Raw genomic sequence first — 23,988 nt, forward strand, 5'->3', positions numbered from 1 at the left:
TAGTATCTTCGATCCTACATCGAAGGAGACAGGCCGTAGCGCAGACGTGATCGTAGCCATCAGACACATCGTTCAGTCGTCAAAAGAACACAGTGCATTTCTAGCGATCTACGATGCCTTGGAGAGCCCCTCTCCTGCAGCCAATGAAACTTCTAGGTACCAAATTTACGATACTGCACGTATGTGGTTGATCAATTAGGGTAAGAATACTGGTGTTCATTTTCAAGGCCTTCGTCTCCGCTGGGCCACGCTCGCGTCAGACGCTGAAGCTGCTATATTTCTAGACTATGCATATTCCGATCTTTCCTCCAAGTCTTCTCTGCTATGAACGTCTTCGCTATTGCTGTTCTCGTACTCCACCTCTAACCATTTACGCTTGCGCAATGCACTCAATCTCGATAACGGTTCCGTCACCGGGAGGCAGTGCCTGTAGGCAAGATCGAGACGGCATAGGCTGGGGCAGGAAGTCGATGTACACTTCGTTCATCGCGGCAAAGTCCTTCATATCTGCAAGGTAGACATTGTACTTGACGACCTGCTCAAGCGATGAGCCAGAAAGCTCGAGAACTTCCTTCAGGTTCTGCAAGACTGTCCTCTGTAGACATGTTAGTTTTGCCGAGATCCCGGTAATATTGAGACGTACTGTGGCTTGCTTGATCTCCCCTGTGGCTGTTTGTCCGGCGCAGAAAACAAGGCCCGGAACTTTTGTGGCAGGGCAGTTGTGAGGCTTCGTAGGGAACTTCTCGCTTGAGATGAGCTGGCGTGACATGGTTGCTACTGAATAAGATGAAGCCAGATGAATGCGAGGGTGAAGGTAATAGCTTGGCGTTGGCGAGGGTCTTGTGGGAAAACATGCGTACCTACTGAACCATCTTTAAACCACAGGCTCAACAGAGATCGCCATCTTCCGGAGTGATTGCTACGTGCACAACCCGTCGTGGTGGATCCAGATAGCACTAGTTACCTAGACGGGCTAGCGCGAGACCCCACACGGGGAGGAGCTCCTCCCGATAATCACTCCTCCGCGATAGATGCGCTAGGTACACCCTCATCTGTCGTCCTAGCTCAAGTCACACCCGCCACTGGAGCCAGATTGCAGAGGAGCATGGAGGTGCAGACGGAGAGATAACGACACGGGATGCGGGGAAATGCACGGCTCAAATGCCGCGGAGCATGGATTTAGCAGCGGCGATAGGAAGGCTGCACTCCACAGTCCAAGAACAGGAAGGGAGTACGAACTGTTGATAAGTCTACATTCAGTTAGAGCCTTCAGCCTGTGGAGGAGCTCGAGACCATCACGTACTCTCTGAGTAAATCGCGTTCTAATCTCACACCATACTTTGCGCCAGTGGATATAAGGACTGGTCTTCTTGAGCTTCGGCATTATCTCAACATCAGCTTCAGCTTCTGTGCGATAGTACCTCCTGAATACTGCTTCCCTTACTTCATCATGGCTCCAGCCGCTAAATTCAACCCTCCTGCAGCCGACCTGCCCGGCAAGCCATCTGTTCCGGAATGGATCCCCCCGCCCGTCACACAGCAGAAGGAGAACTTCGCCGAGCTGACGTCCATCGACTTGTCCTTGATGGACTCGGACGATCCGGCAGTGGTCGATGATCTCGTGCAGCAAGTGAAGCGGGCTATCCGTGACGACGGCTTCCTTTTCCTAGAGAACTATGGCGTTTCGCTAGAGCAGCTGCACCGACAATTCGCCCTTGCTCAATACCTGTACAAGAACATTAGTGAAGAGGATAGAGAACGTCTTCTCTTCAGCCCAGAGACAGGTGTATGGTCTGGTTACAAGCATCCATATGGCTTCAAGGTATGATACGCGGTTTGGGTATTCCCAAAGTCGGTCACTGATATGATATTCAGCGCCATCGCGGACCTGCGGACGGTATCGAGCAGTTCAATTGGTACAAGCCTGACTGGCAAGATCTTGATCGCATTCCGAAATGCCTTCACCCCTTCATGGACGAGATCGAAGAGTTCTGCAACTACCTGACCAAGTCCGTCAACCGCCGCCTCCTCACACTCTTCTCGCGAGTGCTCGAATTACCCGATGACTACCTCTGGGACAACGTTCAGTCCCACGATGGCCCGACCGGCGAGGGGTACTTCCGCCACGCACTCTTCCGCCCTGTGCAAAAGCAGACTCAAGAGGCATCCAAGGGGCTACGCATGCACGGACACACCGACTTCGGTCTCACAACACTTCTCTTTTCCGTTCCGATCTCGTGTCTACAGATCTGGGGCGAGGACGAGAAATGGTACTACGTACCATACAAGCCCGGCGCGCTGGTCATCAACATCGGCGACACACTGGAAATCGTATCGGGCGGGCACTTCAAGGCCACCCGACACCGGGTCTTCAAGCCGCCTGTCGACCAGCTCGACCAGGAGCGCCTCTCGCTGGTGCTGTTCAACAGCTCGCTCGGCGACATGCGCATGACACCCGCACAAGGTACGTCGCAGTATGACACACTGCATGCCAGATATACTAACACCCGCCGCAGAATCCCCACTCATCCAGCGCGAAGGCTGCGTCGAAGACCAGGGCATCTACAAGGAGTTCAAGAAGCGCACGCTGCAGGGCGAACTGGTCCCGACCAATCGCCAGTGGCGCGAGATCCAGATCGCAAGCGCTACGGATCCGACGGATACGGTGCACAACCGCGTTGGCGTGCATCAGGTCATCATCGATGGGAAGCTCATGCATCAGCGAGAGTACATGGGCGTCAAGGTTGTGCTGCCGGTGTAGATTGCTGCTTGTCGGGTGTATCTTGTTTTATAATACCAATTTTGAATGATTCCCAGACGTACAATGATGAGTCTCGCTATTCGAATGCCGAGTGAGACCTCGTGAGCTCGAGACTGCATTGGTTTGAAGTGAAGTAGTAACTTACCGTTTTGACAGTTAGACTTTTGCCGTCCCACCTAAGCCTCTTATAACCTACTAGGGGAGAACCAGACTCTATGTACAATAAGAGCACGGATTAGGAGGTATATAGCACCTTTACCTAAGATACTATATGCAGGAGGCTCTCTAACAGCGAAACTTTCTGTATAGTGTACCAAACTATAGGTGGTCTGCACATTTCAGCAGGCACTGTAAGTATATAAGAGCAATAGTATAAGTAATAGGTAAGGTGAGTAGATGCCTAGTTGTTATGCTCACGTTAATAAAACAACGTGATTGTTATACAGGAACGTGATGGCGTGGTGTATCGCTATAGCGTAGCTTACTCGATCCATACCTCTTTGCAAGGAAACTCAGTCCCTTGGTCTGGACCATCCATAAAGCCATGGAGATAACAAGAGCTAACAATCTTATACGTAATTTGTCCATTCCTTTGCAAATTCGTCTCCACAGGCCTCAGGATCAATGGTCTACCGCAGCCTGCTGAAAGGAAGACCCTGTCTCCCGGCTGTATATTGGGGTTCCCAATCCCGAGAAAATGTGAGTGGGTCAAGAACATTCTGGTTCGATACAACGCGCGTACGAGCATAGAGACATACTGAATGTATAGGTCCACCCTATCCATCTGTCCATATGTTTCTGCTGTGTATTCGTCGCTCCATCGGCCACAAAAGCTTGGCGTGGAGTCCAAATTGCAAGGGCTTGAAGGGTCCAGAGTGGCATCTTTCATCAATGAAGCGACTTCCTCATCTGTCAGCCTTATGGGACCACCTTCAACTCCGGTACGATGGGCCCAACTCATCGTTTTCAGCCAAGCGATTTGCCAGGTGTCCGTCAAGGAAGCGTATTCATCTGGTAGCACATACGGCTCGTCTGATGCATGACGGGCTGAGACGGTCTCCCTCCAGTCATCTAACACTCTGTAGCGTCGATCATCATGCAAGCTTTTGTACGCAAAACGTCGATCCAAATTAACCTGACCGATTATGTCAATAGAATCGATGAAGTGCCCGTGCAGAATCAGATGGTGACCCCTGATCTTCAAGCTATGTGAGGCACCGTGCTTAGTGGCATGCGACCGGGCAAAAGACGCCATCAATCCTGTAGCCTCGGGGAGAAATTCAAATAAATTGTCGTCTTCGTACAATGTATGATCAATGACCCAGGATGGTAAGTCGGGATATCGAGATTTGAGAGGCGCGTGCGTAAACGCTGCGAACTTGTTGAAGTCACAGCCGCTTCGTGAAGAGACATACTTGCTGGAGAATTCGATATATGTTTCTGTCACTGGACGGTCGTAGTCCGGAAGGACCAAATCATCAGTCTGCAGAGGGTTTAAACCAAGAATTCCATATAGCAGATCGTGATCTAACGAAGCCTTCCTTCCAGCCAGAGCGTGACGCAGCACAAAGTAATCAAGATCGGAATTTGAGGCGACTGCTTTACGTATATGTCGCAGGGAAGCGACATTGCCGAACACAGGCGTGAAGCGCACCCGCTTCAGAATGTTCTTTAAGCAACATGCACTTCGTACGTGTGAGTAAAAAACAGCAGTAGCGTTGTAAAGGAGTTCGACAGGCAGTATGGCGGAGCCGATACACAAGGATACTTGTGGTGGAAGTACAAATTCCTGTACAACCCATATGCGTGTAAACCATGAATTGTGAAGCAGATACTTCATAAAGTACGGGAATGCAACCATCTCTTCGATACTTATAAAAAGACGGCACAGCTGAAGATCATCGCAGTGCTCTGTTGCTGACAATCGCTCTAAGACACTGATTGCCATAGCAGATGCTTTGGTGGGAGTTCCATTCCAGGACAATGAAGCTGATCTTTCCTAGTCGGTGTCTTGACACTGGCATCCAGCTGTGTGAGGCTCACGAGCCGGTGGGATGTATTGCTCGTCAGGCGTGAAGATCTCTACAGCAGGAGGTGTCTCTCTATCGATGTCTCCCAGCCAGACTATGACCTTAGCGCATGATTTGTAGATGCGACTCATCATGGCTACTTGTCTGCTCCGTTCTTCTAGACTGCTTTGATCGATACACATTGCGTCGATCCAGATGAGATCGTGTTCTGGCCAATAAGGAAATTTGAGCCTCAGACGACGTAAGGCATCGAACAGGTTCGATCTCACAGAGAGGGGTAACCCGTCAACGTATACTGTGTGCGTTGGCTCAGGGTCCCCCCAAACATAAGACAGTGCTAGGTACACATACTCGTCTTGTTGTTGGAAGGCTTCCAGAGACACAACATGCATGCTACATCGAACTGGTTCATCCCATTTGGTGTAATGAACCTTGAGGAGTCGGATTTGATCCGTGTCCAAGTCAAGCGGATGGTGACTGTACGAAAAACGTTTCTGAGATTCGGATTTCGTTTGCATTGTGTATCGGCGTAGCCACATAAGAGTTACAGACACTTCGCGACGGTGCCACAGCGGAATCGAAGCTCCTGGCACTTTCAAAGCAATTTTCGAATCGAAGATGAGAGTTGCTGTTTGTGTAATCCCCCGATGGCTACCAAATCTGGGTTGCTGCGAGACATGGGGCAATCTGGAGGGTCTTATTCTGTGGCGGAGGCGGCATAAAGACGTGTCGTGGTAATTATAATTGCTGATGACCTTCCAGATTGAGAGATGCTGGACAGGTACCGAAGGAACACCTGTATCGCATCGCTCGAAACGAGTCGGTACAGTGGCTAGAAGACCACGAGGCTATAAGGGAGGCACGGTGCTGCCTAAGGAGTGAGACGGCTTGGCTGCAGATACCCAGCCTGAGCCGTCATCTCACATGATAATCAATGAACTCAGCCGCAATCTCAATGCAACATCGCGAAGCAAATGGCGAACTGCGCGAACATGTCTGGTTCTACGGTGTTTCGACAAGCTACGAAGATAGTGACGTGCTATGAATTGTTTTCGAATCGTTCTATCCACGTGAGTCTGCGTATTATGCACACGGATAGGGCACCTATGCGCGTAATGCCCAATGATTCGTGTAATGTGCTGAACCCCTAACGCGCACCTATAAAAACATTAATATATTAGGTATACAATAATCAGTAAATACGTACTAAAGTTACTTCTAGAGGCTATAGCATTAGCGAGACGTAGACTAGTTAATAAGTAGAAGTTGCGTTAGACTTGGTGTCAAGACTGAGGTTGGCGCAAATGTGATGGCAACGACACGGATCGGTTTTGGCCGGGTTAATTGTACTTGTCAATAACATGGCTGTGTTAACCAGTTCAGTCGGGGATCAGAATGAAATAACGTGTCAAGTACTTGCATTGACAGGTGTGCAAAGAATATCTACTGGGGAAGCCTTATTCAGCATCCGCCAGGACGATTTTTTCTAGCTGCACACGCGTGAAGTCGGATAATATGAAGCATAGCAATTGCTGCGCACCAAAGCAACACAGTACGGCCAAGTATCGGCAAGGGTAATGTCTTTTGTTCTGCGATGGTCAAGAATAGAGTTTGAAAATTACCTGGAGCTTCGAAAATTCAATCACGCTAGCGAAGCCCTTTCCCCTCCCCGCTCCCCGTCCGCGCCCTTGGATATTGATCGACATGCCTACGCCATGTGTCGATCCGGAAGCAGTCAGCCGCTTTTCTGCCTCAATCGACTTGGGTTATCATGCGCCTTCACGCACGCACATTCAGCTTTCAAGCCGTCGCAATCCTCGATGTTACCGAGGCAAGCGTATCATGTCTCGCGACGCAACCAGCTGACGTCGACTCCTTTGCTGTTTGCCTGCTTCGACCTTCCTAAAGTCCGCCGTAGAACATGTCAGCCTCCGTACCACGTGGACTAGCCTGAAGATCCATGCGGGCCGGCGGAGTCGGCGCTGAGCTTGTACCAAAGTACTTCTCGCCAGAGTTGCTTCGCACCAAACTACTAGCAACTTGGTACCTGGCCCAGCAGCTATGCCAGTGCCGGGACTGGGCGGTTCATGTGTCACCTGTACTCCCAATGCGTGTGTGGCTCGTACTCTAGACTCGCGTGGCGCTGTTGCTTTCGATGGCGCGCCCGTTGACACCCCATGGCGCAATCGTAGCGGTTTCCAATCCGGCCAGGGAGCTGGTGAAAGACCCGCAGTATATGCACGCTTGAACTGACAGGTGCCAGTACTGAGGATAGAGTTCACGACAAGACTAGTCAAGCAAGCTGACGCCCCAGCGCTTCTTTACTCATAAACGCCATGCCTGTCCGACCCCGGTTTTGTTTTTTTGGTAGTGGTTCACTTCATCGGACGAACTCCTCGCTGTGATGGGTGTGCGATCGTTACTCACAGTGCTGCTTTGCCTTTTGGCCTTCCTCAACGAAGGGGTCTCGGGGTCAGAGTTCGACCAGCGGGAATTGACAGTCGCTGATATTCCACCATGTGGTGTATGTACCTTTCCTTCAAATGCAATACTGCCTTTATTCGATAACTGACGTCACGCAGCTGCGATGCCTCTTCATCGAGCTTGGACCGAGTGGATGCGCAGCAACAGACATTCAGTGCATCTGCGACAGTACGTCGCTTGAGTACGCACTGGCTGCGTGTATGTTGGCGAATTGCACAATGCAAGACTCTCTGGGTATGCTCGTTGCTTCCATCACGCCAACCCACCCGAAAATATCGGGAGACTGACGCCATCTTCTAGGTACTTCCAGGGTTCAAGCAGACCTTTGTAACCTCTCCAACGAGTCCAAGACTCATCAAGTGATCCTGTACACGGGTATCGTGTACTCGATCGCTTTTTTTGCTGTCGCCCTCAGGATCGCCGGGAAACTGATCTCAAAGAGACTGGCTTGGGACGACGCGGTAGTTGTGGCAGCTCTGCTGCTTACAGCAATACCGGTGGCATGTGTACTCCAGATGGCTTTGCACGGCTTTGGTCAGCACTTATGGAACCTTGAAGATGACAGCCTAAAGCCTATCCTTTACTACTGTAAGCGCGGTTAAGGGTCTGGACTTGACTGACTGTATGCTGACACACGCAGTATACGTTTCATGGTCCACGTACGTTGTCGTGCTCTGCCTGATCAAGGTATCTCTGGTATTGTTCTACATTGAGATCTTCAGGACACCCCAGTTCCTACGGACTGCCTACGTCTTCCTCGCCTACATGATCCTCAACAGCGTAATCATCCTGTTTATCGCACTTTTCGCTTGCAGCCCGGTCAGCTCCTTCTGGAACCGCGACATCAAGGGCAAGTGTATCAACATCCAGGCAATGGCATACTCAGTCTCAGCTTCTGCGCTCCTACAAGACCTCATTCTATTAATCCTGCCAATCGTCTTCATCCGAAACCTCCAGATGAAGCGCTCCCGCAAAGTCGCTGTCGGCCTAATGTTCTGCATCGGCACATTGTAAGCCCCCTCACCCCCACGTCCCCCAACACACTCTAACCCTCACAGCGGCTTCATCGCCACCGTCATGCGCCTGCCGTCCCTCAGCACCTTCAAAATCTCCATCGACCCGTCGTGGGACTACTTCCCCGTAACCGTATGGACCGAGCTGGAGCTCGGCGCAGGCTTCCTCTGCGTCTCGCTGCCCTCGATCCGCATGCTCCTCGTGCGGCTGCTGCCCGCCCGCGTGCTAGAATTCCTGTCGAACCTGACGCCCTCGCGGCCCAAAAGCAAACCCACCCCGCGCCCCGCGCCGCCCCCCGCGCCCCGCAGCTGGAAGAAACCGGCCTCCTGGATCGACATCTCGAACAGCACCGACTTCACGTCGTCGAGCACGGGCGGCAAGAGTCTCGAGCCCCTGACGCTCGGCTCCGGCGTGCGCGGCAGCTTCATGGGCAGTTTCTGGAAGCGCGCGAGTAACGGCGGTACGCAGCCGAGCACGTTCTCGCATCTGCGCAGCGGCACGTGGCAGCTGCAGTCGGTGGCGAGCAATGGCAGCGGAGCGGGGTTTGCGAGTGCAGGGCCAGCGGGCGGCGAACACGGCGCGGCGGTGGAGGAAGTGGAGATGCGGGATGTGGCGGACGCAGACAGCAAAAACACGAGCGCGGCGGGTCGGCGCAGCGAGGAGGAGGGGATCACGGCGCTGCCGCAGATGGGGCGAGGGTCTGAGGCGGCGCGGGCGGAGGTGGGTTGGACGAGGGACGAAGGGGGGTTGCGGAGCGAGAAGGATATGGTCTGATCCCAACACCAGGGAATGAGATACGATAGACAATAGAATAATGGTAATCTGTACACGAAGAAACAGATCATGACGTATCTTGGTGGTGGAGGCGATTTCACTCACAAAAATGAGCTCGATGCACCACTGACATTCTAATGCTGGCCGAGATGTGCAGACGACTCCTGATTCACCACACAATGCGGGTAGTTCCGCTATCATAGAGTTTTCTTCATAAAACACCTCGGTCAAGGTGCTAGACCACCCAGGTATCTACCGACAGACAAGTTTCTTCTCATTCCCGCCCAGCCTAAGCCTTTAAAATCACAACTATTCTATCAGTGCTTGTCGATATGTGCTGCCCACCCCCTACCTTGGTACAGTATGCTGTTACAGTCACAAGTCAGGTACTCACGCACACTAATTAGTTAGATAGCTATAGGATGCGTGTGTGTAGGATAGGGGAAGGCTAGACTCTATACATAATAGTAGTGCAGGGTACCTGTAATAGGTATAAAGACTAGACTCCTCTATAACTACGGTACTACTCTACTAGGTACGTACCTAGGCAGCCACTTACGGAGATTATGGAATGGTTACAGTGTCACTAACCTTAGGCTAGGTAGAGATAAGAAGAGGCTTGCCTAGCACCTTCATGCAAGACATTACAGGTACGTAGGTATGCAGGACACTCTCTAATAGCTAGGCTTTCTATATAATGTGCTGAGCTAGATATAGTCTGCACATTTTAGCTCGCACTCTACAACCCCCACAAGTAGCTAGGTGATACAACACCACCACAAATTAGCAAGTCTACCCCCCCCCCCCCCCCCGCCTACTCCATTACTACCCTACACCACTATAATATAGACTCCAGCCTTCTCCTGCACGTTACACACGTACCCTGTAGCTATCCAGCCACCAAGCATCTTCACGCACTCACCCCCGTAATACCAACAGTACAACAAACAGCACACTACACCTCTACATACCCAGCCCACGCAAACCACCACCCACCGACCCAGTAGCGTATTCAGCCCCCCCCCCCCCCTTTCCCAGCGCCAGAGTCTAGTAACAACCCGACAACCCAACAATCCAACATATCGCAGCATGCCCTGCGCTATATCCACGCCCTACGCTATATCACTATAAAAAGAGGAGCGTTGCTAGATCCTACCTCGTGTAAGCTATGATGGAAGCTTAAGCGCAATGTATACTGCCCGGGGCATGGACTTAGTGTTAACAAAGCCGTGGTACGTTTTCAGTTTCCCTGCCTCAGCGGCTTAGAACTGCAGTCTACGATTACTATCGTAGACGGATTACAGACGCGGGTAGGATGATATCAATAAGCTGCCTTCCTTCATCGCTTCATCGCTTGATACAATACTAGACACGCCTGATCATTGAATAGTATAGTATACTTATCTCTAGCTAACCATATACAGTACCCTCACTATTCTCGCTCATCGCTTATCGTACACCCCACCCAGCCCGTTCCCAGCACCCGTCATCCACACACACACGCACGCACACGCACCTACTTCTTCCTCGCCTTAGCCACCGCCTTCCCCTTCCCCTTCCCCTTCGCCGCCGTCTTAACCTCCTCCTCATCCTCATCTTCATCCTCACTATCCTCCTTCGCCCTCTTCTTCCCCTTCGCAGGCGCAGCCTTCTTCTTGGGCGCGGCCTTTTTCTTCGGCTGCTTGACGTATTTATCCTTTGACAGGTCGACGTCTTCGTCTTCGTCCTTGGGTTCCTCGACGACCTCGGCTTCGTCGGAGTCGTCGAGTGCTTCTTCGAGGTCGGGTTTTTCTTTGGCTTGTTTCTTGGGGGCGGCGACGGAGGAGGCTTTCATGAAGGGCAGGGGGTGGGATTGCTGGTTGTATCTGGCTTGGTTAGCGTGCGCTCGTCATGCGTGTCTGGGTACTTGCTGTCGTGTGAAAGCAGCCTTGGCCTGGGTTTCAAGCTTGACTTTGTCCTGGTCCATGGGCCCGACGCCCAACTCCATGATAGCATCGAAGTCTTCTCTCGTCAGGAAGTAGCTGTCCATCAGTTCGATGATCTCGGGCACCGCCTCTTTGCCTTCCCGCTGCAGCTTGTTGACCATCTCCGTCCACAGTATGGGCACGTATTGCTGTCGAACCTCGTGTCTGTCACCCGACGACCGCAGTCGCATGTGGGCCTGGATCTCTTTGACGAGGCGCGTCAGCTTGCCCTGATTACTGTTCTTGCCCAGCCATGACGTGAAGCGGGTTTGGTTGCCGGCAGTGCTGCCAGACACGAAGCTTGCCGGCCTGACGAAACTGAACACTGCGTGTGTCGGCATCAGACTCCACTGCTGCTGCGAGCCGTGAATCATGCGGTCGACCAGATCTCCGTCGCTGATGCTATCAGCGGCTTGGGATGCGAGCTCGAGCTTCTTCAGATTTGACTGTTTGCCAGAGTGGCCGGCCGCGAGAATGGGGTTCGTGCCGAGGTAGTTTTCCTGCAGCATGAGCGGGCTGAACTCGTGGTCGTTGAAGTACAGCTCGATCTTCTCGTTTAGCGTGGCCTTGCTACTCGAGGCGAACATGCCGCCGCCGAGGATCTTCTGTGTGATGTCCCACGGTTTCAAGATGACGTGCTTCTCCCAGCTCTTGCTCATCTGCTTGCCCTTGTCAAAGTCCATCGCCTCCTCGTCCAGCTTGGCTGTCGAAAGCATGTTGACGACCTGGCGGATGTCGGCATGGCTCCCCTCAATCAACGCGTTAATAACGGGCGTTGGCATTTTCAGACCCTCGCGGTACGCGATGGTCATTATGCGAGAGCGGATCTGGTCGACAGTCGGTCGGCGGAAGGGCATATCGTATGTGACGTAGTCGAACGGCTTCATCTTTGGCAGCTTGCGATCGTTGCAGATCAGGATCATCGGGACTTCCGTCTTCTTGCAGACAGCAGCAAGCGCACCAACACCACCGCGATCACCCGCCGACATGCCGTCGACTTCGTCCATGATCAAGACCAGCTTCTTCTTGGACGCCTCGACCTTCAGGCCATCGCCGGCGAAGTAGCCGTGCAGCGAATTTGTGCTAAGCACACCGCGCAGACCGTCCTCGATGAGCTTCTTGCTTCGCGTATCACTGGCGTTCCTCTCCACGATATCGTAGCCCTCGAGCTTGGCGACTAGATGTGCTGCTGTAGTCTTGCCGATACCTGGTGGACCGTGGATCATGACCGCGCGGAACACGCCACTGCCATCTGCGCCGGCGAGCTTGAACCCAGTCTTGAGGTTCTTCGGGTACTTCTGCAACCAGCGTTGAAGCTTCTCAACCGTAGCCTTGTTGCCGCAGATCTGGGCCAGCGATGAGGGCGCGTACTTTGTCGTCCACAGACGGGCGTCGACCTCAGGGCCAGCATTCGCTGCGGTGGTAGCCGGCGCGGGCGCCTTTCCAGCGGCTGCCTTTGCTGCTTGCACCGCTTTCAGTTCCTTCAAGCGCTTCTTCTCTTGCTGCTCGAGCTCAGCCGCCTGCGCCTTGATTTTCTCCTCCTCCTTCCGCTGTTTCTCGCGATGAGCTGCCTGCGCTTTCGAGTCGCCCTTGTTGCCAGCTGCGGTGAGCTTCTCGATAAGCACTGCCAGCCCGTTCTCGTCGATAGTCTTGATGTCCATCTCCTGGATCTTCCGCAGCTTGCTGGGGCCAGCATCCGACCCAAGGACGACATAGTTGGTCTTCTTGCTAGGCGCTCCAGTAACTTTGCCTCCGTGCCGCTTCACAAGTTCCTGCGCTTCAGTGCGACCCCACTTTTGCAGGACGCCAGTGAATACGAAATTGAGCCCAGCAAGACACGTCTCAGAGCCAGACGGCATCTCGCTGGATCCACCTCCGGTAGGCGCCGGCTCGCTGCGGCCTGCGTTTGCTCTCCAATCAAACTTGACATCCGGTGGCGGCGGAGTCGGCGCGCGCACAGTCGGTATGCTGTCGTAGATAGCCTGGATGCCAGCGTCCTCTACCGCGTCTTCTTTCTTGGCCTTTTTCTTGACCGGCGACTTTGAAGCTGCTTTCTTTGCGGCCTTCTTCTTTGGCTTTTCCTCCTCTGACTCCTCTTCGTCCAGGTCTACTTCTGGCGATTTGCGTTTTCGCCCAGCTTTCTTGGGCTCGCTCTTGACGACCCGCTCCTCAGGCTCAGGCTCCAAGAGGTCGTCATCGGGGTCTTCCATATCGACATCTTTCTCTGGCTCGAAGTCATCCTCATCTTCAACCTTCAGCTGTTTTGTTTTCGCTGGTGTTGCGCGATGTGGCAGCTTGATTGGCACATCCTCATCACTGTCCACACCTTCAACATAATCGTCCTTGCCTTTGCCTTTCCCCTTGTACTCGTCCCCGAAGATGTCGTCTGCATTGTCCAGTTCGTCGTCGTCGAACTCGTCCCCGTCATCCCGCTCCACATAGGATGTGACGGGCTTCTTCGCCCTCCCAGACGCCCTGCCATTTGTCGCCGGTGTGGCAGTCTTCGATGCTCGCCCGGCCGCCTTCTTCGGTGTAGCTTTGGGTGTCTCGACGGCCTTCTCGACCGCTCTCTTGACAGGCTCGCTGCGCTTGGGCTTATTCGATGCCGCGAAGAAGTCGGATGTCGTTGTCTCTTCGAGGTCGGGCGTCGGTTCGCGCTTCACTTTCTTGGGCGCGGGTTTCTTCGGCGTTGCTTTCACGGGCCTGGCAGCTGTCAGTGGAGTCTTAGACGTCACTGCCGGTGGTCTGACTTGGCTTCAACCTCCTCGGACTCGGAGTCGTCCATTACAACGCGACTCGCACGACCCTTCTTGGGTGCTGCTTTCTTGGGGGCAGGCTTCTGCGCAGTATTAGCCGTGGCTCTCCACGACGTCATGGAGTCGAGACGGAAGTGCATGGAGGGACATGGGTATTTGTAGTTTTCGATATGATTGAGGAGTAGAAGGGATCCCACTTGCACCAGCGGCGCAAACATACCGTCTCTTTCTTCTGCGAGCCCTCGCTGCCCTGGCTCGCCTTGGGCGGCCCACCACCAAAGAAGCTTCGAATATCCGCCGGCATTTTGTGTGGCAACAAACCTCAACGCTGCAATCGCAGTAGTACAGGTGTTTGTAGAGACGACGCGACAACAACGGGCGTGGACGCAATTATACCCCGACAATGCTCGAGGCAGCCGTGACGTGAGACGCGCCTCCCACGCGAAGTCATTAGGCAGGGACGCGACCTGCGCTAGGGGATTGCACCAGCCACAGCATCAGCCACAGCAGCAGCCACACCTTGGCGCCGAACTTCAACTTCTAAACTATCAGCGGTCGTCCAGACGCCCGTCAACCACATCGCCCACCATGCCGCCGCCCAGATTACCGCAAGGCCTGCTAGCCTCCCTCAGCGCGCTGACCCTGCGCCCACGCCGTACGCCCCCCATTGACCCCGTCCACCCCCTCTAACCCACCCAGCAACCGCGCCCGCGCTCCGCCTCACACCCACCCTACGAACCTTCACCAGCACGCCCGCGCGCCCCAACTACCTAATCCCCAAATCCGGCGAATCCTCCAAATCGCGCAAAGGCCGCTGCCGCGTGCCCACCGGCGGCAGCACACGCGGCACCACCGTCGTCTGGGGCGACTACGGCCTACGCATGCGCGACCACGACCGGCGCATCAGCGCCGCGCAGCTCAAGATCGCCGAGGACACGATCCGCAAGCGGCTGCGCGGGATGAAGTTCCGCATGTACATGCGGCTGGCGGCGAATATCGGCGTGTATACCAGCGGCAACGACGTGCGCATGGGGAAGGGGAAAGGGTCGTTTGATCGCTGGACGGCGAGGGTCGCGGTGAGTAAGATTGTGTTTGAGGTTAAGGGGGATTTGCACGAGCAGGTTGTGCGGGATGCGTTTCGGTTGGCGGGGGCGAAGTTGCCGGGTGAGTACTGTACGCTGTGATGGGGGTTGGGGGGTGTGGCTAATTCTGGACAGGGCTGTATGAGTTTGTGAAGAAGGGGGATGCGCCGGTGATGGGGATTACGAAGCTGGAGAACGGGGTGACGGCGGCGGATTTGAAGAGGCCGCGCAGGCTGTTGCCGTTGGAGCAGACGGCGGCGCGGATCCCGGCGGCGGCGAGTAAGCCTGCTGCGCCGTTGTGAGGGGGCGGTTGGGACGGCGGGTGGTGCATTGTGCGAATATGTTGTAGTTGTATGTACGAGACGCCTACATATGGATGGTCCTGAGAACGAGCTGCTGAAACCCTCCTACACTTCACCAAGCGACCGGGACACGTCTTACTCATGCTCAAAGGGACCCGTCTTACTCATGCTCAACGGAACACGTCTTACTATGCACAAAACGCTCACACAACACACATCCAGTCTCAATCACGAAATACCCCTACACCTTGTACAGCGTATCCAGAAACCCCTTTGCCAAATCCACCACAACGCTCTTATTCGGCAAGCTGCCCGCAACCCCATACAACGCGGCCGAATCGCCCTTGACCGCGCCCTTGGCCCCTTTACCCTCCGCCACCCTCCTCCGCTCCTGCTCCTTGACATCCTCGACCACCTCGACCAGATCGGCGACCAGCTTATCCACGACGGCGACAATCGGCAGCGTGACGGCGATGTGCATGGCCGGCGGGTTCTGGAGGGCGTTGAGATGCCACCCCTTCGCGCCCATGGCGTCGGCGACGTCGTAGATATCCAGCGTGTCGGAGAGGAACGCGACGACGCTGACGAGCGGGCGGCCGATGACTTTCAGGTCGGCGTTGAGGGATGGGTGCTCCCGCAGCGCCGTCTCGATCGTCTTCATCCCGCCGACGATCTTGTGGCACGCATCGATATATCCGCTCTCGCCCTGGCTCACCAGACTGGCCCAGCACCCTGCGATCAGGGCGCCGGGGCGCGATCCCGCGATCGAGGGGGATGCGTACACGCCGCCGCTCCAGTCGGGCGAGATGAAGTACTGGTGCCTGCGGAAGGCGTCGCTGCGGTACAGCACCGTGCTGTTGCCCTTGGGCGCGAAGCCGTACTTGTGGGTGTCGCAGGAGATGGAGGTGACGCCCTTGAGGCGGAAGTCGAAGGGCTCCGAGTCGAAGCCGGCCTTGGGCAGCAGCGGGATGATGAAGGAGCCCAGGCAGCAGTCGACGTGGAGCGGGAGTTTCTTCTTGTGGGCGAGCTTGCTGAGGCCGGCGATGTCGTCGATGATGCCGTGGGGGAAGTTGGGCGCGCTGCCGACGAGCAGGACCGTGTTGGGGTTGACCAGGCGCGAGACAGAGGGCAGGTGCACTTTGTAGCTCGGCGCTTTGCAGGCGACCAGGTGGATCTTGATCTTGAAGTACTCGCCGGCCTTGCGGAAGGCCGTGTGCGCCGTCTCGGGCAGGATCATCTCGGGCTGCGTCACCCCGCGCTCGGCGTGGGCCTTGTTGCGCGCAGACAGGCAGGCCATGAGGATCGACTCGGTGCCGCCGCTGGTGGTGACGCCCACGGCGCCATCGGGGGCGCTGAACAGCGAGAGCACCATGGCGACGACCTCGGCCTCCATCTTGCGCACACCCGGGAACACATCCGGATGGATCGGATTCGCGACGGTGAACTTGCCAAACGCCTCCGTCTGCAGGCGCATCAGCTCATCCCCGCCGTGATACACCGCGCCGCTGACCCGCCCGTCCTCCCAGCGCGTGTGCTCCATATCCGCCAGCTCGCCCAGCTTCTTGCGCACCTCCTCCACGCCCCAGCCCTGGCTCGGCAGCGCGGTGAGGCGCTCCACACCCGGGCCGCTGGGCACCAGCTTTCGCTCGAGCTTGAGCAGCGACTCGGACACCTGCGTCTGGACCTTTGTGCGCACACCAGGCAGTCTCAGAAACACGCCGTACAGATAGCGGCGCACGGCGACATAGACGTCGGACAGCGACCCGAACACGCCGCGGCCCTTGAGCTGGTAGAACAGCACCCGCGTCCAGCGGAGCAGGAACAGGATGAACACGACGTTGCGCAGCCTATCATGCGCGTCAGCGGAGCCCTCCACAAGCAAGCATCTCACGGCGTGGTGGCGTACACTTCGAGGTTCAGCACCGCGAGGCGGCCGTTGGGCGACCCGCGGTGCGCATTGAACGTGTCGCGCAGACTGACGGGCAGGCGCGAGGAGCCAGGCATCGTGGTGGAGAGTCACGGTGGTGGTGGAGCAGCCATCGCCCGCCGGGCCGTGAGTGATTTGAGCTGCGCGCCCATCACATGCATGCGGGGACGTCGGCTTCCAAGGCTTCCGCGCCCGACGCAACGGCCCTTAGCGCTTCCGAAAGCTTGATGTCGACCTGCTGTTATCGGGCAGCCTTGCGAAGGGCGCTGATAGCAGACACGTCTAGATGTAGGTATGCGAACGTGTACCTCCAGCCACACCTCAGGCGCACCGTCCGAACGCGCCTGAGGCTGCGTCTGCCCTGTTGCCACGGCACCCATTTGCCAATCGCCAACGGAAACTCCGCACGGCCATTGCGCAAGTGGACCAGAACACGAGGCTTACAGCACTCTGACCACGATCTACGGCGCGCACTGAAATAGTACAACTGCGCCGCCGTTGCGGAGTCAGCCAGGATTAGGTCTGCTGTCTCACTAGGTACTATGTACATGTTATTTGCCGCAACTTGGCAGCTCGGCAGTGCGTGAGGTGATCATGACTAGACAGGTATCGTGCACTGATGCTGCTACACTCGGAAGTCACGTTTCGGCGCATACGGGTGAATTGTACTTGGAAGTCATGGTTCGAATCATACGTGTATGATATCATCACACCGGTAGGAGCAACGGTCCGACTCATCCAAGCACGAGCTTTGCCAGTGATGCTCTGCACAGCACCTGGCACGTCCGACCACCCACTTGACGAAATGGCATTAGACACGAAGGTCAATGATCTCATCAATTCTCTTTCCTGTTGCAATATATGTGCTTAAACGGATTAACACATTAGCCGCTCTGCTCATTGGCTGCAACAAACCCGGACAGAATCCTACAACAGCGCCAAGTTGCAGTACGATGTACAATCACGACATCTTGGGTCTGACATGAACCGTCGCCAGGCTGCCAGCACTCAGCAGCAGACACACGCCCGTGAACAGCACCACGGCCTTGTACGTCCCAAGCCCGTATCCCGCGTCACCGCGCGCCCACCCCAGCAGCCCAGCACTGATGGGCCCCGCCGCGATATTGCCCACGCCCTTGCCAAAGTTGAACATGCCGAACATGGCCTGCGCCGCCGCCGGCTCCTCGCTGACCGCCGTCACCATGCGGGCCCACATGGCCGTGTACCCAGCGCCAAAGAAGCCGTACAGCAGTGCAAACACAACGAGCGGCGCCATCGAGCGCGCAACGCCCCACGCGCCCAACGTCGCGATGGCTGCGACTGCGGCCGACGTGCTGATAAGCGCGTTGACAGACGTGCGCCTGTCCGACAGCCAGCCAAACGTGAACTGGCCTGCGACCTGCGAGATGCTCATAAGCGCTAGCAGTAGCGCGCCGGCCGAGGCGCTCAGGCCGAGCGACCTTGCGTACGAGGGCAGGAAGAGCGCGGGGAAGAAGTAGCCCAGGCCCATGAGGAGGTTGCTGACGCTGTAGATCCAGAACAGCGGGGTCCTGAAGAACGACCAGTCTGTTCTGAGCCTCACCGACTGTTGCTGGCCGGGTCTGCCCTTGAGCAGCGGTATCAACGGGCCCGTTGCAACGAACAGAAACACCGCGACACCCCTCAGCGTCGTCTTGTGGCCGTACTTGTGCAGGAGCGCTTGGAGACTCAACGGCGTCACCGCCCCACTGACACCGGAGGCGCTGCACAGCAGGCCATACGCCATGCCTCGCCGACGGACCCAGTACTCGTCGACCATGGACAGGATCGGGTAGTAGAATATGATGAAGCCAATTCCATACAGGACTCCTTGGGTGAGGATCAGAGGGCCCAGGGAATCCGCAAAAGACCCTGCCACGAGCCCCACGATGCACAACGGCCAGCCAACAAGGATCATGTGCGTCCTGTACCCCGACCACCGGCGGATGAATGGTATCACCAACGGCGCGCCGAGATACGATATGCCCGACGCCGTAGTACCGACGATGGAGATGTACGGGCTGTTGCGGAACTCCGCAATCGACGTGTAATACTCTTGAAAGACACCAAAACTGAGCGGGAATCCCCAGAGAAGCGATTCGAAGACGAACGCAGCGAGAAGAAGGCGCCACGCCTCGCGTCCGCCGTCAATGGGCGGCCCTGTTGTCGTCTGGTTTGGAAATCCTTCAGTATCTGCTTGAAAGTCTGCTAGTTCCATGGCCTCTGGGTGCTCGTGTGGAGCAGAGCGAGGGCCCGCCGGACTATCGGGTCGATGTGGCATTGTGGAATCCGCTCCTAATCCTGGCACAGCAGCATGAATCGACGCTGCGGGTTTCAGTGTCAGCGTTGACATGGAGCATGTCAGTCCCTAGTAACCTTGGTAATGCTTAGTCAGAGCCGCTGCCTCGGCTGCTGATCTTCACCCTTGCGCGATTCCCACGGTGCCCCGCTATCGCGCTCTCACTGCAGGCTTGGCTAGAATTTTGTACCTCGGACTGCAAGGCCACATGGAAGCTTAGCGCTTCTTCGGCGACGTTGCATTGTTGTCAAAGTGTACAGAAAAGCGGACCCGATCTTGAGCGTGCCAACGTTCATGAGCACCCATCGCGAACAGCGGCATGATAGCGCTACAAACATCGCACTGGTATGCATCAGCGTCCGGCATGTCGTCATCTTCCTCCCCGACGTCATCGACATTGTTGTCCTGCTCTTGAGACGGCGTGGGGAAGTCTTCCGAGCCCATTCTCTCTAGCAAAAGCTTTGGTTCGTATGGGCGTAGTTCCTCTTTTGGGGCCGGTTCTTGTACCTGCTCCGTAGCCATGCTCTCGTATTCGAATATAGAACTCGCACTTTCATCGGTGGGCTCATCCCGTACTCTGAACGGTGACAATGTGCTATTTTGGCGTTTGAACATCTTCCCAATGTCTCTTCCGGCTCCACCTTTCTCGCTTGCTCCTTCCACTATATTTGCAGCTCCAAGATTGACAAGGCTCAAATTCCAGCCTTTCTTTTCGGGGTGCAGTTGTCGGAAGAGTGGTATCAGAGTTTCATGTACCATCCTCTCGGCCAGTGTCTCCACGTCCGTATCCAGCTTGAACACGAAGTTGGGCATTGGCCCGGACTTGGAGATGCGTGTGAATGTGCGGCTGCGGTTTCCGTCTGATGGACGTGGGCGTGTTGAGATACGAATGGTCTTTGGATGAGCAAGCCAGCGGGGAGCTGACGCCACCTCGATGGCAGTCGGGTCTTCGGCCGGCTCCTGGTCAGTTCCAACCAAGTCAGTGCGCATGCGCTTCAACAGACTGATGGCCAGAATGCGCAGCTGCTTGACTACGCCCTCGATCGTGTCAAGTCTTATGTAACTATCCTCAATGCTGATTGATCGAGGTATCTCACGACCCTGGCCGACTTCCGTATCATCGCAGCCGTTGAGTAAGTCCCATACACGAGTGCCTATACCGTGCGGGGTTCCTGGGCCATCGAGCAGTCGCTCTAAGACATTGGGGCCCATGTCAGGATAAGTTCGAACATCTCGAACCTGCACACTTTCCTTGGTCCCCCCATATACTAGACCAGTGTCGAAGTCTGCAGCTCGCTTTAGTACATGCTGTCTAAGCTTCTGGGCGATTTTGAAGCCAATGCCTGGAATCTTGCCAATCTCATGATCGTCGACGAACGGAGTGACGTTATCCCACTCGTCATCTTCGGCCGTGTATGGCGGTATCAGCGTTGTTTGGTTGTTGGGCTTATGGAGATTTCCAACTAGCTTGGTGAGAAGCTTGTTCGTTGAGATGCCCACAGTAGCCGTATAGCCCAGATCGTGCTCAAGTTTATGTCGAATGTGCTGAGCCAAGTGGCTTGCTAGTAGCAGTCGGAGTCGCAGAGGGTCATGTGAAGTATCACCTGGTTTTATGCATTAGATGTTGATTGAGAGTTTTGAAACATGAAACAGACGCGACCGAACTGCCATCACGCCAACTTGTATCGAGGGCTCTTGGCATGATGCCTAACGATAGTACAAGATGCATGAGACGACAAATCTGCTTACTTGTCACACTGCGGGTTTCTGGGGCATTCTAGAAGCACGAGCATGTAGTTCATGCCCCCTGTAGATGTAGTAGATAGAAAGGCTTACCACACGTTTCAGTCGATAGCTCTGGATGAACATGACCGGCATAACTGGTTGCGTTGAAGCAGAAACCAACTGTAGGATCTTGTTTCGACAGACGAAAGAAAGATTCACTTAGATTAGACAAATTCAAAGTCGAGACGTTGCTGTCAACCAGATCAGACACATCGAGCCAGACCTCGTCAAAGCCAAGCCGCTCGCATCGTGAGTTCCATGAGAACGAGCTCAGGAAGGCATAAAGTTGTTTCGAGGCATTTCTGAACCGGGTAAGGTCTTCGCCCAAGACAATGACTACATCAGGACACACTTTCTTAGCCTCTGAAATCAGCTGCAGCTTGTACAATCCCTGAGCAGGTCAGCAGACTGGCGTCTGGCTTAGTCTGTAGCTGCGTAGTGCATGTATGCTACTATTAATGCGCAAGACCTGCTTGCGTAACGATGTCTTGGCAGCATCACGTGAGTGTGCCGTTTGGAGAATGTGGAGCGTACCCGTCGACGAGCCTCGTAATTGCAAGTCACAAGAATCTGCTTCTGCTGCACGGCGAGAGGAAGCGCCTTGAGGTGTGGCTGCTCACGTTCAAAGACGCTGGCGTAAAAGCAGTCCTAATCGAGCGCGTGTAAGCCGTGTCAGGTGCCGGGCAGGTGCACAGGGCAACACGTACATAGTCCTAAAAGCGTACAGGCAGCACGTTAGCAACGCTGAGCACGATTCGACGCAAGCAATTACGACGATGGCGCTGGAGGTCCACGGCGCCCGGGCGTTCTTCGTCAGGCTGTGTAACACGGCGACGGGGTGCCTGGTTATTGACTGTTGTGCTGACCTACAAAGTGGAGGATGGTCGAGTCGAGCTGCCGCTTCAGCCTCCGCCTGCGAGGGCCGTCCATCGAAGCGAGACGCGAAGCCACCTGGCCGCCGGAGGGAGTCGGCGGCTCGCAGTCTGACGTTGCGTTGGTGGAGGAGCAGATGCAGGATGGCAAAACAAGGGCGCTTCGGGCTGGTTGCGAGTGGGTCGCGGCTCCCTGTCTGTTCAAGGTTTCCTGCTAGTGGCTGCCAAAAATAACCTGGGTAGCCGCTGCCCTCAGCACGCGCGTTCTATCACGGAACAGCGATGGCGCTTTTCAAAAGCAGCGCGGCCCCGCGCGCAGTCTTTGAATCCGGGCGTAGACAAGACTAAAGACTATATACGCATTAATACCACGACGACGACTCACGATACCTTTTGTCCCCATCAGCCGACACGACCGCTGCACCTGAGAAGGCTGACGGATCCCCGCCACACTGCCTCAGTCTGCGCCCACCTGCTCGCAGTCTCACACATGATGCTCTCTATCCACCCCGCGCCGCCCACCTTCACGTCGTCACCTGCGCTGCAGTCTACCATGGCCACCTCGCTGCCTATAATGCCCTCGCGGCCGTCGCAGCGTCCCAAACTCACCGTAAACACCCACCAGCCCCGCGTATTTGGCAAAGGCGCCTCGTTACGACTGGATACGCTCAGCGCCGTCTCACCCACCGTGCGCAACACCTTCAACAACGCATATGAGCCCACAACCACAACCAACACTTCTAATACGCTCAACACTTACGTCGCACCGCCGCCTGGGCCGCCTGCAAGGTTGCGTCTGGACATCAGCACCACTACTCCGGCCCCAACCACCATCAGCACCCCGGACTCGGCCTCGACCCTGTCCTCGACACTCACATCCGCCTCCAGCGAGACGGCCAGCTGCACAATACCGTACAAGCAGCCCCACAACCTCAACTCCATCCTGGCCAACAGCCGCATCGTCCCGCGCAAGATGGCCTCCCGTCCCATGTTCCCGGCCGAGAAGCGTGTGTCTTTCCGCACGCCGCTCGAGGAGGAGATCAAGACGGTCAAGTACACCTTGGCCAACTCAGACCTCGAGTCGTCAAGCTCGACGTTGACCCTGGACTCCACATCGACAGAGTCCCCTGCTTCTGAACCCGAAGCCCCAGCCACGCACCGCCCGGTCGTGCCTAAGCTCGTCAAGCCCTCGCTGTCGTTCCAGTCACTGCCAGAGACCAAGCCCACCATCACAATAGAGAGCTCGGCCCGGCAGCGAAAGCCACCCAGACTCGGAGACAAGCGTGACTCGTCTGAGTCTGAAGATGACAGTGACACTTGCCCACAGACGCCCGTCGCCGGTCGACGGAAACGCAGCCGTGACTGGCGCTGGACGCTCGGCAAGCTGCCCGGTGACAGCACCTCCACAGCAAGCGAGGAAGACAGCAGCTGAGGCTGACGAGCCAAGCTACATCATCTCGACGTTGGATACTCAAGGCACAGGGCCATGGCGTTCGTTTAGCATAGCATTTTCGGTGTTGTTTGTTTCGATGATACCACCTGCATTAGCACTCCTAGGAGGCTACACCATCTCGCATTTCATTGCATACTACATACTACCTATTACACCACTACCTATCTTCTAGTCATACTACTAGCATCAGTAGCTGCGCTATTGACAATACATATCTTCCTCTCAACATCTCCAAAGCGATGATCGATGTGTCTCGACCGTCCACCATTACTCATGCTTGTCCACCATTACACGAACACGAGGCCTGAAGGCTGAAACCCTGACGCCTCCTGCCGCATGCGGCGCTGACGAACGCGATCATCCGTTGATCGATCTTACACATGTACTATTTCTAACCCCGACTCGCGTCCGCATCGCCGCCCATCCCAGCACGTTATCTTGCACACACAACGTCTTCACACCGAACA

At 55.5% G+C, this 23,988-nt stretch overlaps 10 protein-coding genes across 10 annotated transcripts; 4 read left to right on the forward strand and 6 right to left on the reverse strand.

Annotated features, from left to right (window-relative positions):
* Positions 1-106: 106 nt before the first annotated feature.
* Positions 107-885, reverse strand: C7974DRAFT_40444 (Endoribonuclease L-PSP/chorismate mutase-like protein). The gene is made up of 2 exons (XM_046142941.1): positions 644-885; positions 107-595 (listed from the first exon to the last, which is right to left on the reverse strand). The coding sequence occupies exons 1-2, from the start codon at positions 767-769 to the stop codon at positions 371-373; spliced, it is 351 nt and encodes a 116-aa protein (XP_045994305.1). The 5' UTR covers positions 770-885; the 3' UTR covers positions 107-370.
* Positions 886-1,386: 501 nt separating this feature from the next.
* C7974DRAFT_427219 (uncharacterized protein) lies at positions 1,387-2,761 on the forward strand (the record flags this gene model as incomplete). Its single annotated transcript, XM_046144555.1, has 3 exons — positions 1,387-1,822; positions 1,876-2,464; positions 2,517-2,761. Exons 1-3 carry the CDS (start codon positions 1,451-1,453, stop codon positions 2,759-2,761), a joined length of 1,206 nt encoding a protein of 401 aa, XP_045994306.1. The 5' UTR covers positions 1,387-1,450.
* Positions 2,762-3,137: 376 nt separating this feature from the next.
* On the reverse strand, positions 3,138-5,309 carry C7974DRAFT_365320 (heterokaryon incompatibility protein-domain-containing protein; the record flags this gene model as incomplete). The annotated part of the gene is made up of 2 exons (XM_046139823.1): positions 3,138-4,624; positions 4,805-5,309. 2 exons carry the CDS (start codon positions 5,307-5,309, stop codon positions 3,243-3,245), a joined length of 1,887 nt encoding a protein of 628 aa, XP_045994307.1. The 3' UTR covers positions 3,138-3,242.
* Positions 5,310-6,795: 1,486 nt separating this feature from the next.
* On the forward strand, positions 6,796-9,106 carry C7974DRAFT_441660 (uncharacterized protein). The gene is made up of 5 exons (XM_046145373.1): positions 6,796-7,315; positions 7,374-7,509; positions 7,576-7,863; positions 7,916-8,285; positions 8,334-9,106. The coding sequence occupies exons 1-5, from the start codon at positions 7,196-7,198 to the stop codon at positions 9,061-9,063; spliced, it is 1,644 nt and encodes a 547-aa protein (XP_045994308.1). The 5' UTR covers positions 6,796-7,195; the 3' UTR covers positions 9,064-9,106.
* Positions 9,107-10,531: 1,425 nt separating this feature from the next.
* C7974DRAFT_342124 (replication factor RFC1 C terminal domain-containing protein) lies at positions 10,532-14,230 on the reverse strand. Its single transcript, XM_046139291.1, has 4 exons — positions 14,004-14,230; positions 13,778-13,866; positions 10,974-13,730; positions 10,532-10,928 (listed from the first exon to the last, which is right to left on the reverse strand). The coding sequence occupies exons 1-4, from the start codon at positions 14,085-14,087 to the stop codon at positions 10,580-10,582; spliced, it is 3,279 nt and encodes a 1,092-aa protein (XP_045994309.1). The 5' UTR covers positions 14,088-14,230; the 3' UTR covers positions 10,532-10,579.
* Positions 14,231-14,285: 55 nt separating this feature from the next.
* On the forward strand, positions 14,286-15,167 carry C7974DRAFT_427222 (50S ribosomal protein L16; the record flags this gene model as incomplete). Its single annotated transcript, XM_046144556.1, has 3 exons — positions 14,286-14,438; positions 14,483-14,947; positions 15,001-15,167. The coding sequence occupies exons 1-3, from the start codon at positions 14,372-14,374 to the stop codon at positions 15,165-15,167; spliced, it is 699 nt and encodes a 232-aa protein (XP_045994310.1). The 5' UTR covers positions 14,286-14,371.
* A 241-nt stretch (positions 15,168-15,408) lies between these two features.
* C7974DRAFT_365331 (pyridoxal phosphate-dependent transferase) lies at positions 15,409-17,341 on the reverse strand (the record flags this gene model as incomplete). Its single annotated transcript, XM_046139824.1, has 2 exons — positions 17,074-17,341; positions 15,409-17,053 (listed from the first exon to the last, which is right to left on the reverse strand). The coding sequence occupies exons 1-2, from the start codon at positions 17,169-17,171 to the stop codon at positions 15,409-15,411; spliced, it is 1,743 nt and encodes a 580-aa protein (XP_045994311.1). The 5' UTR covers positions 17,172-17,341.
* A 377-nt stretch (positions 17,342-17,718) lies between these two features.
* Positions 17,719-19,546, reverse strand: C7974DRAFT_40500 (major facilitator superfamily domain-containing protein). The gene has a single exon (XM_046143009.1). It carries the CDS (start codon positions 19,463-19,465, stop codon positions 18,056-18,058), a length of 1,410 nt encoding a protein of 469 aa, XP_045994312.1. The 5' UTR covers positions 19,466-19,546; the 3' UTR covers positions 17,719-18,055.
* Positions 19,547-19,627: 81 nt separating this feature from the next.
* C7974DRAFT_416350 (uncharacterized protein) lies at positions 19,628-22,126 on the reverse strand (the record flags this gene model as incomplete). The annotated part of the gene is made up of 5 exons (XM_046143975.1): positions 19,628-21,015; positions 21,248-21,587; positions 21,731-21,844; positions 21,904-21,909; positions 22,067-22,126. The coding sequence occupies 5 exons, from the start codon at positions 22,124-22,126 to the stop codon at positions 19,628-19,630; spliced, it is 1,908 nt and encodes a 635-aa protein (XP_045994313.1).
* Positions 22,127-22,621: 495 nt separating this feature from the next.
* Positions 22,622-23,500, forward strand: C7974DRAFT_379137 (uncharacterized protein; the record flags this gene model as incomplete). Its single annotated transcript, XM_046140444.1, has 1 exon — positions 22,622-23,500. The coding sequence occupies one exon, from the start codon at positions 22,622-22,624 to the stop codon at positions 23,498-23,500; it is 879 nt and encodes a 292-aa protein (XP_045994314.1).
* Between the last annotated feature and the right edge of the window lie 488 nt (positions 23,501-23,988).

The sequence above is a fragment of the Boeremia exigua genome (assembly GCF_020726555.1).
Source record: "Boeremia exigua strain MPI-SDFR-AT-0100 chromosome Unknown C7974scaffold_10, whole genome shotgun sequence".
Lineage (NCBI taxonomy): Eukaryota > Fungi > Ascomycota > Dothideomycetes > Pleosporales > Didymellaceae > Boeremia > Boeremia exigua.